The 19,356-nt window shown below is 39.3% G+C and overlaps 2 protein-coding genes across 2 annotated transcripts in view; both read left to right on the top strand.

Annotated features, from left to right (window-relative positions):
• Nucleotides 1-15,753, top strand: part of ppm1lb (protein phosphatase, Mg2+/Mn2+ dependent, 1Lb) — a 43,559-nt gene extending 27,806 nt beyond the window's left edge. The window contains exons 2-4 of the mRNA XM_041046845.1: nucleotides 1,561-1,777; nucleotides 11,050-11,211; nucleotides 13,447-15,753. Coding sequence (XP_040902779.1) covers nucleotides 1,561-1,777; nucleotides 11,050-11,211; nucleotides 13,447-13,787 — 720 coding nt within the window. The 3' untranslated portion in view covers nucleotides 13,788-15,753. The remainder of the gene's footprint in view (nucleotides 1-1,560; nucleotides 1,778-11,049; nucleotides 11,212-13,446) is intronic.
• Nucleotides 15,754-17,017: 1,264 nt separating this feature from the next.
• On the top strand, nucleotides 17,018-19,037 carry LOC121187560 (ADP-ribosylation factor-like protein 14). Its single transcript, XM_041046846.1, has 2 exons — nucleotides 17,018-17,439; nucleotides 18,283-19,037. The coding sequence occupies exons 1-2, from the start codon at nucleotides 17,125-17,127 to the stop codon at nucleotides 18,589-18,591; spliced, it is 624 nt and encodes a 207-aa protein (XP_040902780.1). The 5' UTR covers nucleotides 17,018-17,124; the 3' UTR covers nucleotides 18,592-19,037.
• The last annotated feature ends 319 nt before the right edge of the window (nucleotides 19,038-19,356 follow it).

Raw genomic sequence — 19,356 nt, 5'->3', positions numbered from 1 at the left:
GCAGGATGAAGGTATGTCATTGGTGATTGTCTTCAGGCAAGGGAGAGTGTCAGATGATTTTGGACTGGACATCTCCATGGAAGCAGAGTGAAGGGACTGTGGGAAATGGAAAATGAGAGAAAGAAAGACAGACTCATACACATCTATGAAAGAAAAACATTGGAAATGTTTGGGAGTCAGTGGAGAAGTTAGGGGAAGAGTGACAGAGCTCGGAGAGGGAAGCTTTAACAACGCTGATGTGATGTAACAAGCGAGGAGTAGATGACTTGTTTTCATGTATGTGGAGAAGAAGCAGAGGAGACAAGGTTATCTGAGTGTTTGAAAGCTGTTTCCCTGAGCAGAATGACATATAGATGGCGAGAGAAAGAGAGGGAGGTATAGATAGGAGAGAGAGCTAAATGGGCACAGTGTATGAGCACTTGAGACATGGTTCTCTGACAAATGGCCTCAAATAACGATATTCAGTGCTAGGAAATTGCAAACTGTTTCTCCCCTGCAGCCTTGAATGGCTCATTTTGTTTTGTTAACAGCTTTTTAATCAGTTCAGGTGTTAGACTTTCCACAAGTGAAAAGCATGTATGAAATATGAGCTATATAAATCTGGGATGCTGCAGATCAGTTGCATGTCAGCAGAACATTATCTGACATTTGTATCCTGAACTTTTTGAACTTAATGACCTTGGACTGGCTTGTCTTGCCTGTTTGGCACTGAGGCAGTGTAGGGAGGCATTATTTGCTTTGAAACAGCAGCGGGAAAGTGTGAAAAAAAAAAAGTTTAGTTGGCGTTATCCTTAGAGTAAAATGGATAGAGGTGAGGATACAGTCTCTCCAGCTCAGCTGTATCCCACAGCGGGGTGTGAGTGTAGGCTTGTGTGTGTTTGATTGGCGATGCACTTTTTCTTTCTTTATCTCTGTTTATCTGTGATTTTTCTGCTTCAGCAAGGCAGAAAGGTTACACAGGTTACTGCCACCATAGCCTGCTGTATATGCCACTTGCCAAAGGCAGTGTTGTCTGTGTATGTGTATACACATATAAAATATTTTTTTTTTTAAAGTAAATTCACTCAAAAATGTAGAAATAGTTAACACATTTTGGGAATTAAGCTTTTTTGCTGCTAATTCAGGGAAACTTGTGTGTTGTATGGATTAAACAAACAGGATATGTTCATTTATTAGCTTTAGAGTTACTGATTTGCAGATTGTTTTTACTTTCAGGCCGAGCCAGGCTAGCTTTTCTCTCTTTGCATCCATTGAGTTTATGATGATACAAAACAAAAAAAAGCAGAAAATCCTCACAACTGAGAAGCTAGAATCAAGAATTGTCATTACACCTCTGATGTCCAGTCAGCCGGGCCCCATCCATTTGGAAATATTGACATAAGCATCATATGAATAAGGTAACCGCTTGAACATGGGGAGTGTAAAAGAAAAACACTTGCCATCAACATGGAGGATGTATCAAAATGTTTGGTTAAGCCTCTAATAGTGTTTTTGACCTTACCAATTTTTATCTACAGGCATGTATTTTTTTTTCCATCTCCCTCTGCTCTCCATTATCAGGCTGCTGCTGACTTTGCCAAGGCCCACCTGCCCGAGGCTCTCCGCCAGCAGCTACTGGCCTATGAAAGGGAGAAAGAGCGAGACAGAGAAAAAGATAAGGAGAAAGATGAAAAAAAGGAGAGAGGTGGTCTTTCCTATCCTTCCATCCTGGAGCAGCAGATCCTGTCATTGGATAGAGAAATGCTGGACAAGCTTTCTGCCACTTACAATGAAGCAGGTTTGTGTGTATTTGTTTGTTAAACATGTCAACAGCCTGAAAAAAATCCCCCTGAACTTTAAATACATCTGCACATAACTATATGCATGATATATTCAAGTGTTTCCTGCATTGGTTTTGTCTGTCTAGATGGTTCATTAATTAGCAATGATCTAAATGTGTTCATACAATATATCAGGTTGAATGTGTGACCACAAAACTAGAGGGCAGAGGCCACATGCAGATGATTTTTACCCACTGGTGTTGCTCATTACTGGAGACATAATAAGAAAGCACTAGTTTGTTTGCGGCAATGTTTTTAAATGTCCCCTGTAATACTGCATGCAAACTATTATTTTCTACTCCACTGTTTCACTTGACTGTTGTTGAATAGTGACTGTCAGCAGCCCCAGGCCTTGCTTATTCAGCTGTTTAAATACAAGCTGATCTTCACAAGGCTTGTAGTAATTATCTCTGGAGGGAGGCAGAGAGGGAGGGGTGACGCAAGAGAGAGAGAGTGATGGATGGAAAGTGGTAGGAGAGGGGTCAGAGGGAAGGATGCATGTGTGGAAGGAGGACATTTTGCTGGTTAGAGCTATACAGTAGAGAGGAGCAAGAGCCCTGTACGAGAGGCAAAATGAAGGGAGAACAATAAAAGAGAAGAAAAGACAAAGGGTAAGGAGAGACAGGAAAGGGAGAGCGGCACTGTCAAAGGGAGAGGAGAATGAGAGCATGGATACAAAGGATGATGAAAAAGACCGATCTGCATGAACCAAAACAAAGGGTGATGAGCGAGGGCAAAGAGACGAATCTTGGAGGAGAGAAGCAAGAGAACAAAAAGTCCCAGAGTCAACAGAATCATACAGTGCAGTGCAGAGAAGTACAAGCTTTGCTCATAAACAGATTTGACTTGTTCTAGATTCCACTACAGCCTTTTTATTAAGATTATGACAAATAAGTTTATAGAGGTTTGTGGACATCCGAGAGGCAGTAACAGTGAGGGAGAGGGGCAGCAGCAGAGTAATGAGCTTTATGTGGTTTTTCTTCCACCTCTAGTAATTTAACAATTTATACTATAGGGAGAAAATGCAGGTGCTCGACAAATTAGAGGAGGCCAAAGGCCATATGTTAACAATGGAAATTCTGAATCTGAATTTTTTTCCTTTGGCCGAAACTTTATCGGTTTGTTGAACATGCAGGGGAGAGAGTTGAAATATAGATTATAAGATGATAACCAAGACTAAATGTAGTGACAAGTGAGTGCAACCTCAAGAATTCGGTATTCCTGTGGGATGTCAGTTTTCATTTCAGTGCCCCTGATTACACTGACTCTTAGTCAATTGGAGACGCACTGAAAAGGTTTGGGTTTTCAGTTTATGCAGTAACTGATGACGGAGACATTAAGCAATGTCATTCCTTAAATGGAAATCCTTGTTCCATATAACCTTGGTTCTACTTTGAAAGTTTTGGCTATTATAATAATACATATTTGTAGTGTTGCACACACTACATCAAATGCTGAGACAACAAAACAAACCCTGAGCTCAGCCAAACTTATTTGTAAGAGAAAATTAATGTGAACGGTAAAATTATTACCCATACATCCATCACAGTTTACAGATTAACCGCCTAGTTCATTCATTGTGTGCATTAGATAGATTACAGTAGAAAGCTGATGTGAAATAAGATTAAAAGACATTAAGGATGCAACAAAAGTCACTGGCCAAATTTGAACAGAGGATGTTCATCATTTGCCAGCTCAGGAGGTAGAACGGAAGGTCCAGTAATTGGAAGGTTGGTAGTTTGGACCCCAGCCACTTGAGTCCACATGTGGCCTGGGCAAGATATTGAACCCCAAATCTAACCCCCCCCGAGCCATCACTGTGTGAATGGGATGTATGAATGTGCCTTTCAGTGTAAAGCTCTTAATAATGGTTATTTACAAGACTAGAAAAAGTTAAAGCCCATTTATGATTGTTAATGTCCAAACCACCAGGGGCCCTGATTTAATTTAAAAATGTAAGTTTTAAATCATAAATTTATATAAACTGTTTGCTTGTCTGCAGATCATCTGAACTCTTCTTTTTCTTACCCCGTCGGTGTGGATTTGAGTGTATTGTTATCACAGCTAACAGAAATGTTGACTAAAACTACGAAAAATAAGACTCAAGTTGCTGTGAACTGGAGTTTTCCTTTAGAAAAAGAAATGAGGGGAAAGGGAATGCAGCAGCTTACAATTAGATTATCAGTCTGAACAATGTGCAGCCTGCACAGATTGCTGATATGTGACTCACATGTAAGTTGTTGAGGGGGTCATTGGTATGAAAGGGCCATTGAGAAGGCCTCACATCCTCATGAGAATGATCGGTCATATGATACATTAATTGTTAAAGAGGAGAATTAGAATCGCCAGACCCAGAGCGCCCAGTCTGGAGGCAACGACTGATTATTACCTCTCAGAAAAGGTTGAAATGCTGCAGCTGCGTTACCTTTTGTTGCACTCACCTGCTCTCGACCTCCTCATCCTCTTTTATCCTTATCCTCCTCTCCTTTGCTGCTTCCCCAGCTGCAGATAAACATCAGCTTTCTGATCTGTGTTGCTCACAAAACAGCCACCAAATAAATCTCCCCTCCTGATCCCTCTGCCTACTTCTGCTCTTAAGCTATGTGACTTGTTGCATCCAGGGTCCAAAGATTCTTACCACTCCCCATCTGCTCCTATCTTATTCCTTATCCCTCTATATTTCTATCATCCTTTTTTTGGACAGCACAGCAAGGAGGGATGGCACAGAGCTTATAAATAAACTTACAGTCAAGCTCCATTGCAGCGAAAATGCCTTTGCGTTGTCTAGTCCTCGGGATCAGACAGCAAGGGATTGATTTTGTTTTCTTGTCAGTGACTCGGGGAGGGGGTTCTGCTGATCAGGTAATTGTTGTGCATTCTTGTCCCTGAATCTGATTCAACAATCGCATCGTTTAGGGTGCACAGATCCCTACGCTTATGCTGGCAGGGAAGGAAGAGTGGGAAAATGGAGAGATATACTCTCAATTCAGCTCTTTGTCCCCAGGACAACAGCATATCAGATTTACCCCCCTGTTCGTTCATCCCTCTGTTGTTTATCAGCAAACAAAGGCGCTTGAAAGAAAGATAAGGGAGATGGGACTTTGATGGAATGCCCAGGAGCTTAGAGTCTGTTATGGAAACAGTCTCCTTAATGTGCGTGTATTCTGTTGGTACTAACCTTTATGTAGCTGTGTGACATGTCTCTCAGCACATGTCTGCCCCCACGCAGCCACACACAAGTGTTCATTAGTAGTGTTTTAGTCCAGTAATCAGTAGATCCTCAGTAGATTACAAGCTTATGTCTTACAAAGTAAACATAAGGAATGTTTAAGATTAGAACATTTTAGAGATTAGTTCATGGAAATATGTGCAGAAATAATCATCATCAAACCTCCAGAGAAAGAGAAAACTATACATCCTAAATATGCAGGATATATTTTTTACAAAGCAGGAATTAAACATGCTGTATACTCTATTTATTAACTGCATTACGAAGTTCTTTATGTTTTATAGACAAAAGTTGGGTGTGTAGACACTGAGCCCTCTTAACAAGCTGCAGCATGAACACGTGGCATCATTTCAGTGTCAAACTGGCAAAAGGCAGAACTACCAGAAAACAGAATATTTTAGAAATCAAGCATCTTCTGGAAGGAAGGAAATATTTCTGCCTCAGTAATGCAACAGGAAGTATTTGCATTACTGGTGCCAGACTATTGATGATGCATTGCAATTGTATCATTTTACAGTATATCACTATAATAACTATATGATTCTTCCCTGGTTAAAAATGTACATCAGACTGTTTCTTGAACAGCCGGAGACAATATAAATGTACTCAAAACACACCCGTTTTCTTTAGCTTTCATCATTTGATTCCCTTTAGAGTGAAGCTCCATTTTGTTCAGTACCAGTCATTTTGTGTTTGTTTGTTTGCTGTTGCTATTATTTTAGCTGAAAGTTGATGTCATTTTCTGTGGTTTCTTTATTGCTATGAGTCATTTGATGTTTGCGTTCTGACTCCAGTGACGGTAATCTTTGTTTAGATCATTGTTTTTCTCTGAAGTGTCTGATTACTTAGAAAAGCACTATACATACCATTTCGCTTTAACTAAATGTTTGCTCATTCCAAGTATGTTTGCAGGAGTTTGTTCAAATTCTGCAGTCTTCCTTTAGTTCAGTGTGTTTGCCGACCAGGGTACAACAACATTTGACCTCTGGTGGCACCAAATAATGACATCATCACTGGTCTTATAACCAGTGCAAACAGTGTAGATGGACTGGTATCAAAGTGTTCTGTCACATTTGAATATTAGGAATCTATCTATCTATCTGTCCATCTATCCATCTATCTATCTATCTATCTATCTATCTATCTATCTATCTATCTATCTATCTATCTATCTATCTATCTATCTATCTATCTATCTATCTATATATCTGACTTTAATAAGGCATAGTAAGTAGAGTGACAACTTCACACCATGTGTTAAATGGCGAAAGGTCAGAGCAGTTCTTAAATAATTCAGTTTATGTGATTCATATGACAGTAATGAACAGATCCCTTTGTTTCACCTTTGGAAATGGCCTTAGCTTTGGCCTGATAGACGGGTTAGAGGAACTGTTAAAATTTTGTGTAGGCCATTGAAGACTACCAAGTAATTTCAATCAAAACAAGACAAAACACAGTTCTCTGTACTGTTCTGTGTTGTGATACTGAAATAGAGACAAAATGACCACCCAAACTGGATCCACGTGCTGTCAGAATGGATTATAATTAACTGAAACTGATGGCCGTTGTTTATTTGTCCATGTTGCTGTGTGGTTCACTCACTCATGACACTGTGTTAAATAATAGGTTCCAATAAGGAGTTTTAGACAGCTGGTGTACCCAATAAAGGATGTGGGTATGTACAATAAAAGATGAAAAAAAAAACTGATAAAGCTTTACAAGCTTTACATACTTGATAGCAGAAAAAGTGTCTTGATCACACTGATGCTGATTCTGGCATATCGAATGACATGTTGTATGTGTCCAGCTTTAGTGCTCCAATGACTACAGAGATACATTTAAAAATGTGTATCTGTAAAAAAGACAAAATGCCTCTTGGAAGGAAGTTCAGTTAAATTTAATTAAAAGACATGGAAAAACTTTTTTTTAAATTACCAATGTGTAGCCCATTTAAAAGTGCACTGGGAAATGTGTAGTTTAGGGACATGTGCACAATGTTGATTAAACATTTGACAAAGACCAAACATGTTTTACAGGCTTTGACATATGAGATATGACAGTTATTGTTATATAACAACACAGCTCATCATTGCAGTTGTTTTTGGCAGTCGACTTTAAATTTCCAGTGCCTGAAATTCCTGCACTCACAAAGGAGACATTTTTTTATAGCAGTTCCTGCTTGCTGCATGACTGCAGGACCATTCCATAGCAAAAACAAAAACATGAAGATGGTAAGTTTTTCATTGTGATGAATTCTCTCTTATTTTAAACAAGTTTTAAATCTTTGCAAGTTTGATGTTGGATTCAACAATCGTCCAACTGTCTGACCTCAGCCTGTGAAACTCAAGGATTTCCTTCAAGATTTTTGTGTTTGAAGTTGTATGTAAAGCACATTTTTTTTAATCTTTCTGCACTCACTTGGTTGTGTGAAGAGGAAGCAGATTGGGAGATTGATTATCTTAAAGGGGAACTCCACAGATTTACTGGTCTTGGGAATTACAATGACTATGATTAAATAAAAAAGAAAAGTTTTTGGGTTCCAAATGTAGCTTCACCAACTCTGATGCTGGTTGGAGTTGAAGACTTCAAGTATGTAAAAAGATAGAAATGTGGGGGTGTAGAGTTAGAAAAAAGTGAGCTCAACAAGACAACCCAGACAACTGTCAGCAGTCAAGTTGCAGTGTGGATGATGTAGGCACCAGATTTTGACTAGGAAGAAGAATGCCTGGAATAAAAAAAGACGATATCTCTGTTTCTGTTGCATCGATTTTTGATCCTCTTTTTAACTGTCCATCAGGAGTCATACATTGTTATAGGAGTAAAGTGCTAAATTGGTTGGAGTGGTCTTTCAAACCACTTCCTGAGCCACAAGATTAACTTCACAATGTGTCCATAACCAACTTGCACAATTAGAAGAGACACTTAGATGTCTGTCAAATAAAATGCTTTGCCCAGATATGACCTGAATGTCACTATAGTTTATGACAAACAATTATCCAACCTCCTGTTTTGTAACATAAAAATTCTAAAAGTAAGAAGAAACACACTGGAGAAATGAATGAGTAGTTCAAATTTATACTGTAGCCCAAAGAAAAAAATCTCACTTTGGGCTCCAAAAAGACTGACGCTGGCCTCAAGGCAGCTAATTATTTAGGACAGAAAGAAATGAATGGAACAAAAAAAAACTATAAAGTACAGAAAGCACTGCCTGTCTAATGCTTCCCAGTGACATAAAGCATAAAAATTCAGATTGTTGGACAGACTTTTATAAAGAAATACAAAGTGATGCATGTGCTAAATATAGCTTTGCTATAAATGTAAAGTCCGAGGTGGGCAAACAAGACAGGACGGAAGTTCTAAGGGGAAAAAATTTGACGTTGTGGGTGGACTAATGGGCAGGTAGTGTTTTTAGAAGGGCTTTGAAGCAAAGCAGACAATGAGCCGTGTAGAGCGGGGTGGTGGCAGTCCTGCCCTCACATTTCTCACCTAAATGCAGCTTGGTTAAGAACAAATCCATGGGATGTATTCTGGATTTGTATGAACACTTACGCTCTCCAGAATTATTGAGAGCATAAACACAGTGTCTTTGCTAACTCTGAGAGAGTGAATCAGTGCCATGATACAAATTGGAGTGGGAGACTAACTGGGGCTGAGATGTTAATCTTCTTGGAGAGTCGAAGGTGTGCCTGGCCAGGCTAAGCCAATAATTAGCATGAGCACAGGGTGCATTCGGGCTATGGTGCCATTTTAATAGGGAATGCTGAACATGAGCTTGGCATGGCTGGGCTAATTGGGGAAGGGTGTGCTAGTAAGGCACCTCAGTCCATTATCTCTATCGCCATGGGAACTGGATAAGGATAATTAGCTGGACAGCATGGCGCAGTGCAGTGACAGCGATAGATGCAAGCAGCAGGATTAAGGATGCATACAATGATGAAACTAATAGAAATGGATTTTTACACAAACTGTGTAAAAGATTTAGGAAGTCATTTACAATTAAGTGGTGGCAATAGTCACTTCATTCAGTTTAGCCTCGCTTCCAGCTGGTGCTCTTTCTCGTTCTTATTTTCTGTGTCCTTCTGTTTTTTCTGTTTATCACTTTTTTCTCACCCAAAGCCATAAAGGGGAATAATAAAATCATTGTCCTGCTGAGAAGCAATCGCTTTTCTCTTTCTGTCCTCATATCTCTCCCCTTCTCCTAGCTCTCCACCCCTCTTCTACTCCTCTCACTTTTCATTTCATCTGCATCCACTGCTGCCTGTGTTACACCTCTCTCCCACCTCATTCCTCACATACTGACTGTACCAGCTCTATGACAGAGTAACTGTGAAACGAATGGAAGAACTCTTCACGGGGGGAGATAGATTCATTTCATTCTGCTCAACACTAAACACCTGTGACATAAGCTCTCAGTCAGTCAACATTGCACCAAGATGTGGAACTTGAAAGGAAAGTTTCAAAAGTTAGTAGGTCATCGCCACATTGACATTTAAACCAGCTTTGTTTTAGTCTTTCCTCTGAAAGTTTTAGTCTTTCCACTGAAATCCTGATAGTGTCTCTACTGTAGGTCTCATTTCCTGTCTCCCTCCGTGCACCACCCCTCGCACTCTGTCCCGGTGGTCCAGGCCAGTAGGACCCCCCCCCCCCCCCTACTTTCTCCCCTTTTTGTTTTCCTCTCCTCTGTTCCCTTTTCTCTCCAGTTTTGTCTTTGCTCTGTGTGAGCAGATGGCTAAACAGGCAGATCTGTTCTTTCTCTACAGGACTTTGGATCTCACACAATAGGCCTCAGATTCCGAGTCCAGACTCTGTTCTGCCTGGCTGGGAGGCTAAACAAAGAGAGGAAGGAGGAGAAGAAATGAAAGTGTTGAGCAAAGTGGTGCAAGGAGGAGAAGTTGCTTCAAAGAGTTTTTGCGTTGCTTACACACGGCTTCATGTGTTTTACTTTAGAGCAGGAGGGAGGTGTGTCTGTTAGATGAGTAGTTTGCTTATTCTGAGGTTGTGCATTGAAGAAGTGTTTTTTCTCTTTAGATTTCTTAAATTTAAACAAAGGTTGCTATGAGTTAGGGTTGGGTGATATGATGATATTTACTGTGTGTTTAAAGCAGGACTCTGATCTTCTTATCTTATGGCTGTAATGAATTATTTTTTGGTAGCCCTGTGGATGGCAGTGTTGGTCTGTCGGTTGGTCCACAACTTTGGTTCAGACTGAAACAACTCAAAAACTATTTGATGGATTGCACTGACTTTCTGTACAAACACTCGTGGTACCCAGAGGATGAATCCTAATGACTTTCGTGATCCCCTGATTCTTCCATTAGCCGCACCCTCGTGAGGTTTGATGTTTTGACTGAAATTTCTCAACAGCTATTAGATCGAACTCCATGAAATTGGATAGAAACATTGATATCCACCTCAGGATGAATTGTGATCCCCTGATTGTTAAAAAAGAAAAATTTAATTGTCCAGTTCCCTGGTTTCTGACCAAATACCTGCAATGGTAAAGGCATTCCCTTCAGCTGTATTTTGTGTTTAGCTCTAATTAGCAGATGTCAGCATGCTAACAGACTAAACTAAGATGGTGAACATGGCAAACATTATACCTGCTAAATATCAGCAAATTAGAGTTGTCATTAATGACCTGATAGCATGCTGATGTTAGCATTTAGCTCGACCGCTGTGTCGTAGCACAGCCTCACAGAGCCACAAGTGTGGCTGTAGACTCTTAGTCTTCTTATATGATTTATGCATAAATGTAATATTATATTGATTTGTCAGATATTTGATTTTCAGGATTGGCCAGTAACAGGCAACCTTGTCTAGTTATTTTATCCGTAATTAAAATTAAGTTAATAAAGTTTCTCTATTGATTTCACAGAACATTATAATAAATATTGGCAGAAAATAACACACATGGGATTTAATCCATACTCACTCCCAAATGTGATTTTCATTTACTTTTCATTTCTTTCTCCATCTTTCCCTGCCCTCCCTCTGTTTCAGGTACTACATGTCTGGTGGCCCTGCTCTCTGATAAGGAATTGACGGTGGCCAACGTCGGCGACTCACGTGGAGTTCTTTGCGATAAAGACGGCAATGCCATTCCTCTATCGCATGACCACAAACCTTACCAGCTCAAAGAACGCAAAAGGATCAAGAAAGCCGGTGAGAAAACAGCTGCAGTCCAGACCAACAGACTTTTCTCAGCTGATTGGAACATCAAAACTCAGATTGTTGTCATGAAAGCATTAAAATAAGTCTTATGATCAAAGCTAAGCACCATTATCCTTTTTTTTCTTCCACATCTTGTGTCTCTGTGCTCAGTGTGACATCAAAACCTACTGACTGATAACACAATCTTTTCTCAGAGCAGCATGTTATCAAATGCAGTCAGACAGTGCACAGTATTTAAGGTGTATCTGTGGGCATAATTCTGCCTCCTACCCTATCTGCATACTCTCTGTGCTGAGGAGAGTTTGATGGCATGTTGCCAGATTAGTCAGTCAGTGTGGTCACTATTAGGGTAGCCCACCATCTCCATCTAATGGTCTGATTGGGTACTGAAACAGGATTAGCTTCTGTGGTACTCATGTTTTAAATATAAATTCTCAGGAACCACTTGTATAAAACTCCTTGTATAGTAGCCTGCTCTCGTGGGGTGGCATTATCTTGTCACTGTGGTGTTTTTCCTCCTCTTTCTTTGACACAGTCATGTAAACACAGATACTCAAGAACAATTAATGATAGAAACTCTATACCTACACCACAGGTTCCCCAGGTAGAGCTGGTGATCTGATTAGATTTTGGAGAAACTTGCTGCATAAATTTGCATGTTAACAAGGGAGAGCTGATATTCTTGAAACTGCTGCTGTTCCTAAAAGCTAAATTAAGTGTTGTCTATGACAGGCGAGTAGGAAAAAAGAAACCACGTAGAAGAAAATTAAAATTCACACAGCCTCTCTGCACTGTTTATTAATAATGCTTCAGTCATAGATCTTCCTGTGGCATCAAACTCAGTATGAAACAACAACATCTTGATGCTAGAGCTGCTGGCTGCAACAATCAGTTAAAAAAGAGTCAAATCACAAACACTGGAGTTAATTTTACCACCAATAATTGATTATTATATGTCCCTTATATTGGACCAACAGTGTGACTTAAGATCCACAGAACACAGTGGAAAAGTTTTTAGAAAGGGTTTGAAATGTTTTGTAATTTCAGACAGACTCAATATTTCCTTCATAACAATACAAATTAATTATATTTAAGACATGAGTTAAGACTCATCCTCCTCCACTATTTGATTTGTAATTTTTAGTTTGTATTAACCAGTATCTTCTATTTCCTTCCTTCTGTTCTGTTCTCTGAAACTTAATGCTCAATGCTGAAAGAAACTGACTTAAAATAAATAATAGCCATTGGTTACGGAAAGGCAAATAATTAAAGTCTAATGATATTGTGAGGGCAGAGATGTTTGCTAATTAATGCATGTATTAGCTTAACTACCACTCTCAGCAGCTAACTGCTTAGGTTAATACCTCACACTGCTTGAGAAAGACATTAAGGATGTCTGAAGTCTTGTTTCTAATTACAGTTTGTACATAACACTTCCCTACAATTGTCGAAGCAGCTAAAGAGGCGGTAGCTACTGAAGTAGCAACTACTGAGGACACAGAGGTCATGCCCTCTGCTTTTTCTGGGAATCTGGGGATTTTAGTTACTTAAGCACAGTTTATAATAGCACGTTACACATAATGGGATTTTTTGGGGGGGAGCTGACACCAATATTTTATAGCCTGCAGTGGCCTGAACTCTCAACCTCAGTATATTTAAAACCGTGGTGATGGCCTTGCTCAGTAGGAACTAGGGAGGCATCCTGACCTAGTATGGAAGTCTTCATCTTATACAGTCATTTCCAGTACAATTCCCTGCTTGCAAATCTGTTGAAGCCATAGAGGACACGCAGCTGTACTTGCAGGATATGACATGAATAGAGATTTATCCAACATAAACAGTTTGTTCCATGAGCATTAATGGTGAGCACAGGCTGAGTGAAAACATGTCAGTGGCACTGATCCATATTATTATTTGTGCTTTGATGTGAACACATTGGCGTCAGACTGGATAGAAATGAGGAGACATGATGCCAACTGGTTCGTAGAAAAACTAGTCTGTTATCCTTGTGTTACAATGGCAGTAACACAGAGAGCATCTGTTTCTGTTCTCTTCTTCCTCCTATCTTTGTGTTTCTCCTTCCTTTTTTTGTCCTATCCTCATTCTTCCTCACATTCTTTCTAACATTTCCCCTCTCTTCTCTCATCCTCCACCTTTTTTTTCCGCCCACTTCCCGTCTCTTGTTTCATCATTTTCCAAACATTTTTCCTCTGGCTTCCTCCTCAGGTGGTTTCATCAGTTTCAATGGCTCATGGCGTGTCCAGGGCATCTTGGCCATGTCGCGTTCTCTGGGCGATTACCCTCTGAAGAACCTCAACGTGGTCATTCCTGATCCCGACATCATATCCTTTGACCTGAACAAGCTGCAGCCGGAGTTCATGATCCTGGCGTCCGATGGCCTGTGGGACACCTTCAGCAACGAGGAGGCGGTGCGCTTTATCAGGGAACGACTGGACGAGCCTCACTTTGGCGCCAAGAGCATTGTCCTCCAGTCCTTCTATCGTGGTTGTCCTGACAACATCACCGTCATGGTGGTAAAGTTTAAAGGCAAGGCCAGCGAGCAGTAGGCCATCCATCTACCACATACAGTATCTCTATTATGTCTGAATATGAGTAAGAATAGGTTTAAGATGAAAGATTTAAAAACCGAGCCTGCTATTTTTTTGGAGGAAGAACTATTTCTATCGCTGATATTTACAGAAGTTAGCCCTTCAGTGCATCAACCCCCCTTTCATTTAGGCTTAGCCATATCTTTGAGACACCGTAATGCAAGCTGAGTCACTGTTATGCAAATAAACAGGTTTAGCTTTGTGCAGCTATGGGGTATGCCCCTGAGTCTGCACACATTTGTATGTATGACTGTGTGTGTGTGTGTGTGTGGTTGAGAGGAGAAACAGTGAGTCTGTCTTAGTGTAATAAACTTGCACACAAGTGTCACGTTCACCACCAATTAATTGTCTAGCCAATGATGATATAGTTATACATGATAGCATGGAGTTCTACTTCTATATTTTTTCATACATGTGATGTCTCTCACTCGATGTCTATGTGACCACTGATTTTATATTTTTAGTTTCCTAACTCTGTGTTTTCATATTGTCTTATTGTATTGACATCTACCAAGTGACTGCACTGAAAATTCTGTCCTTTATCACGTTGGCAGGTTACTTTTTTCCTCAGTCAAACACGTCACTGGTGCAAATCATTAATAAATTTATTCCCTTTATTCATGGACAACACAATAATATGCCTACGCTTGTTCAGACATCACCATTCATGTTGTACAGCAATAGAACTGATTACAGTGTTAAACCACACCTGCTGAATGAGTGAATGAATGGCTTTGTCTTGAGTTGCCCCATTTAGTCCATTTAGAATGACTGCTGTTACTTTCTGTGCTGATAAAGTCTCATATCTGCTTTGATTGTCTATAACTTTTAAGATTTTAAAGCTAAGACTAGTTTGGTCTGTTCTATTTCACTGTTCAGCCCCAACTTATCAGGACTCACGTAGCTACAGATAAGGCAGTAACTGTAGGATAATAGTGTAGCTTGTCAAAGTGTAAATGAAGTGTCATGTTAAATGGGTTTAAATGTAATACAATCTTTAAAGCAATACATTTCCATAGTATGATGTTCTAGTAACATCACATTATGACACTAACTGCTAATTGTTTATTAATTCAGACAGTTATATGAGTTTAATAACATTGACTGTTATTGTATGACGCTGTAATAAAAGGTAATAAGTTTTATCAATACATAATAATTGATGTACTAATAATTGGAAGTTAAAATTTTATATAATGTTATGTGATATACAACCCTTCTAAACAGGCTTTATTTACATACTGACATGCTATTCTGTTCTCTGACTTTTCCTACATTTACTACAATCCACATGAGATATAAAATAAACAGAAGCTGACAACTTACTGTCGAAGTGTCTTGTATTAATGTCACATTCATCAAGAGAAAAGTCCTTCATCCTGATCATTACTTGTTCAATCTCCATTTTCCTGAACTGTAACTCAAAATGTAACAAGCCTTTGAATGAAATGCGTTATTGTTGCCTTATTTTCTTAACTGTTCATTTCCCGTTATCAAGTCTGCTGCCAAAACTACTTCTCGATTTTTAATGTAATGCAGTCGATCATACCTTGCACACTGCACGACCACAGTGTCATACGTTGTCAACTCATATGTAGAATAGCATTGTTGAAAGAATGTCTCCGAGAGACATGAAACTGTAAGATGAATGTACATACTGTCCTCATGTTAGTGTCATCCCTCCAGTGTTTATACAGCAGTGAAGAAAGCAATGCGCCTGTTCCTGGATTGTTTCAGAGATATATACCAGATAAAACTGTTTGTTTGTGCTTCTTCGGTTCACATTCTTCCTTGATGATGTACCTTACAGAATGTTTATGTGGCATTTGTACTTGTTTTTGTTGACTTTAATAAACTGTAAAGAAAAGAATTCAGAAATTTTAAAATGTAAATCAAAAAGGTAACATTAAAATGATAAATGATCATATCATTTTCTGTGTTTTCGGTGTGTTTTTTTTAAAGAAAATATACATACAAAGACAATAAAGAAAATTCCACGGTTATTTACCAAATTAGCCATATCTTTACATAGTGTTCATTCTGGTGACTCAAAATCTCCTATCAAAAAGAGGAATAATAACAATGATTAAAAAATAAGACACTTCTGTTACCTATATGCTATCCAAATTTGCACTTTGGCTAAATCCCTATCATAAAAAAGGCACTCCAAACAAAAACATGAACATCAATATTTCCATCAGATATTGAGAGCTGATTCTTTTTGGAAAGTTCTCTGTAACGGTTTTGTTTGCCTTGTTTATACAGAGAAAAAGCAGCAAAAGAGATTAAACAACTTCACCGGAAATGAGACTGTGATCCTTAACTGTTGAAAAGTTTGATTTTAGACAGTCTGTGCCACCTGCTGGGTGATTAGAAGATGTTCATTACAGCAACCCACATTTAATGCTGTGGTATGTTAGCACTGGACGATTAACTGAATTTATTTTGCTTCTGGTGCCCACATGATTCTCTGATCAGTCCAACTGTAATCATATCATACCGGTCAAAAAATAGATTGTCCGAATCCCATGTAATAGAATACCCTAACCCTAACCCTAACCCTACAGTCCAATGGAGAAGTCCAGTTTAAGTGGTCAGACAGAATTAATTAGGGCAAACAAATCAGAGCCAGCATGAAAAATTAAATATGATGCCTGGATGTATTTTTTAAAATACATATAGTTTAGTTAATTTTGTGTTATTGTACTAAGTGTGGTGTTTTAGTACAAGCATATTAATTTTAGATAAATTCCAAATTTCCCAGACATTCTTTTTGTCCAGAGGTTTCTGGAAGCTGCACCTTCAGTGTACATATTGTGAATCTAAAGATAAACCCACATTTACCCATCAGCCATGGCCACCAAAATTTCCCTGTGATGTCACTGCCATGATGGGATATCCAGCCAAGAAGAAACACTATCCTCCCGTTGTACCAAACATGGACTTCCTGGCTGCTGGTGTGAATGATGATCTGGGGCAGGTGTGATGTGACTCCGTTACAGGCGCTGTGGTAACCAGAGTACTGTATGTCGCCCCACTCAGTTGCACAGTCACTTTGGATATAAATAGCTTTACTGAAAGCCACGCAGGAGACTGAAGGAATCCCATCACAACAGAGGGGAGGGATCACTATGCCTGTGTGTACATAAAGCATACTCATTGTAAGCAGTGACCAGACGCACTAAGCCTGCAGATAGACAGTACAGAGGCAGCCACTGGTTGTAGACAGCTTAGTTTACACAAGAAGAAGAAGACATACCTTTTTGGATATAGACAAAAACTGCACTTTTTGGAAATGGGTACATGTGGATCTAGGCTTCAGAAACAAGAACAGGTCCTGATGCTGGGCCTGGACGGATCAGGAAAGACCACCCTCCTCTACAAACTGATGTACAACGAGAGCGTGGTGACAGTGCCAACTGTGGGCTTCAATGTGGAGACGCTGGAGACAGACAGGAGCAGCCCGAGCCTGACAGTGTGGGACGTGGGGGGCCAGAAGAAGATGAGGCCCCACTGGAAGCATCACTATGCTGATACAGCCGGACTGGTGTTTGTGGTGGACAGCTGGGATCAGAAACGACTGGACGAGGCCTGCAAGGAACTCCATCGGGTAAATAAATCAATGAATATTCAAATATTTATAAGAGCAATGCTTTAATACACCTAGTTAGCTTTTATAAGTGGTATATAAACACTTAAAGATTCGCTCCAGTCAAAAATGTGTTTTCTTATTGTTACTACACTTGGATGTTTGACCTTCAGTGTGCAAAATGAAACTGTGAACATTTTGAATGAGGAAACTCAATAGATTTTTTTTGTGGAAAAACCATATCAGATATAAACTATTATTCAAAGCAGAGTATTTTGTGAGTCTTAAATTTATGTCTGGAGGGAATCTTTAATAAATGGATCATAACACACCGTCGTGTAGTTGTAGCAGATATAAGGACATTTTCAAGTGTTTACTAATGCATTTACCCACATCTACAACTCCTCCTATGAAGCATCCATTGCTGTGTTTACACATTTATGAACGACTGATAACACAGTCTGACACCTGTACTCATATTTAATGATACTTTATTACATCAACAAATCTTGTGTATGTTATAAAGCCTTATTAACCGGTTATATACATCCACAAATCATTCACAGACAGGTTTAAAACTGATGATGGATGTGACACCAGTTACAAATGCCTCATTGGTAGAAATATAATTGTTTACAAATACAGTAATAAAATATATGTTTAATGCTATGTTATAATGTGTTAGAAACCACATAGTAAGGTAAGTAAGGTTTATATACTGCTTATAAATGCTACATAGTGGAAGGTTTAAGTAAAGTGCTGTTGTATGGCAAATAAGGTATGGAATGGACAGGTTCTTTTAAAAAGTTTGTTTTTCACTGTAATAATTAAAGTGTTCTTTACTTTGTTTTCTCCACACACTAGGTCCTAAGGTACGAAAGCCTCAGAGGAGTTCCTCTTGTGGTCCTCGCCAACAAACAGGACCTCCCAAGAGCTCTGAGCCCAGAGGCACTTTGCCTCAAACTGGACTTAAAAAGAGTGTGTGAGGGCAGAGCCTGGTTCATTCAGCCCTGTTCAGCCACCACCGGCATGGGACTAGAAGAAGGTTTCAGGAGGATAGTCTATCTGATGAAGACCCCACTGAAACAGACTCAAGAGGACATTAAAGTTAAGATGAGGTCAAAGGGCTTCAGCATCACAGCTGTAAAACAAGTCATGCTCTGCAGCAGATGATGGATAAAAATCTTTTTTTGAAGTTTCATTCATGCCATGCTTAGGATTTCCTCTCGCCTGGCCATGTGAGTCATCTGCAAATATGGCCTCGCTGTGGCGTCTATAAGATCCAATCAGGGGAGGCAGTAATAAGAAGGATGACATTAACACAGTGATTAGTGTTAATGTCTGTGAAATATAAAAGTTTAGCTGGATCAAGGAGAAGAGAAAGCGTCTTTGGACGGTGACGATAAACCACAAGGATTCTGTTAACAATCTTGGAAAATCAGGGTAGTTTTGAGAAAACAGTGGACATGTCACACAATGTTTGAGACAGTTCAGTCTGACAGTGCACAGACTGTATGCAGAAAACTGACTGATTACAAACAGAAATGTTCTTTTCCATTTGTGCACTATTTTTACTTTATGTATTTATTTGTAGTATTTTTTAACATCACAACATTAAAATACTAAGACAACTTGTTCTGTGCTTACTATTTCATGCAAGCTTTATTTATTCATTTGGAAACTGCCTGTGTAGTGTCACAATATGTTAAATAATTACAAGGATTTCCCTCAGCCAATCAAACACAACTCAGACACATGATACTGAAGTAAAATATATATGGTTTGGCCTAAAACCCATCAAAACAACAACAAATCTGTCAACTCAATTGAGCGTGTGTGTAACCCTGTGCAGGTGCTGTTCCACTGTTGTTTTCGTTTATTTGAAAGCAAAGTTGTTAAAAATATCTAGAATCAAATGAAGTCGTTCCTTTGGAGTTT

Source organism: Toxotes jaculatrix, chromosome 9, assembly GCF_017976425.1.
Source record: "Toxotes jaculatrix isolate fToxJac2 chromosome 9, fToxJac2.pri, whole genome shotgun sequence".
Lineage (NCBI taxonomy): Eukaryota > Metazoa > Chordata > Actinopteri > Toxotidae > Toxotes > Toxotes jaculatrix.
The sequence above is the reverse complement of the archived record's forward strand: the minus strand, read 5'-3'. Positions and strand labels throughout refer to the sequence as shown.

What these genes read in the sequence shown, in the direction of transcription:
- LOC121187560 (XM_041046846.1), top strand. Translation starts at nt 17,125, where the DNA reads ATGGGTACATGTGGATCTAGGCTTCAGAAACAAGAACAGGTCCTGATG. An exon ending in CCTGCAAGGAACTCCATCGG is followed by an intron (nt 17,440 to 18,282) that starts GTAAATAAATCA and finishes TCCACACACTAG; the next exon opens with GTCCTAAGGTACGAAAGCCT.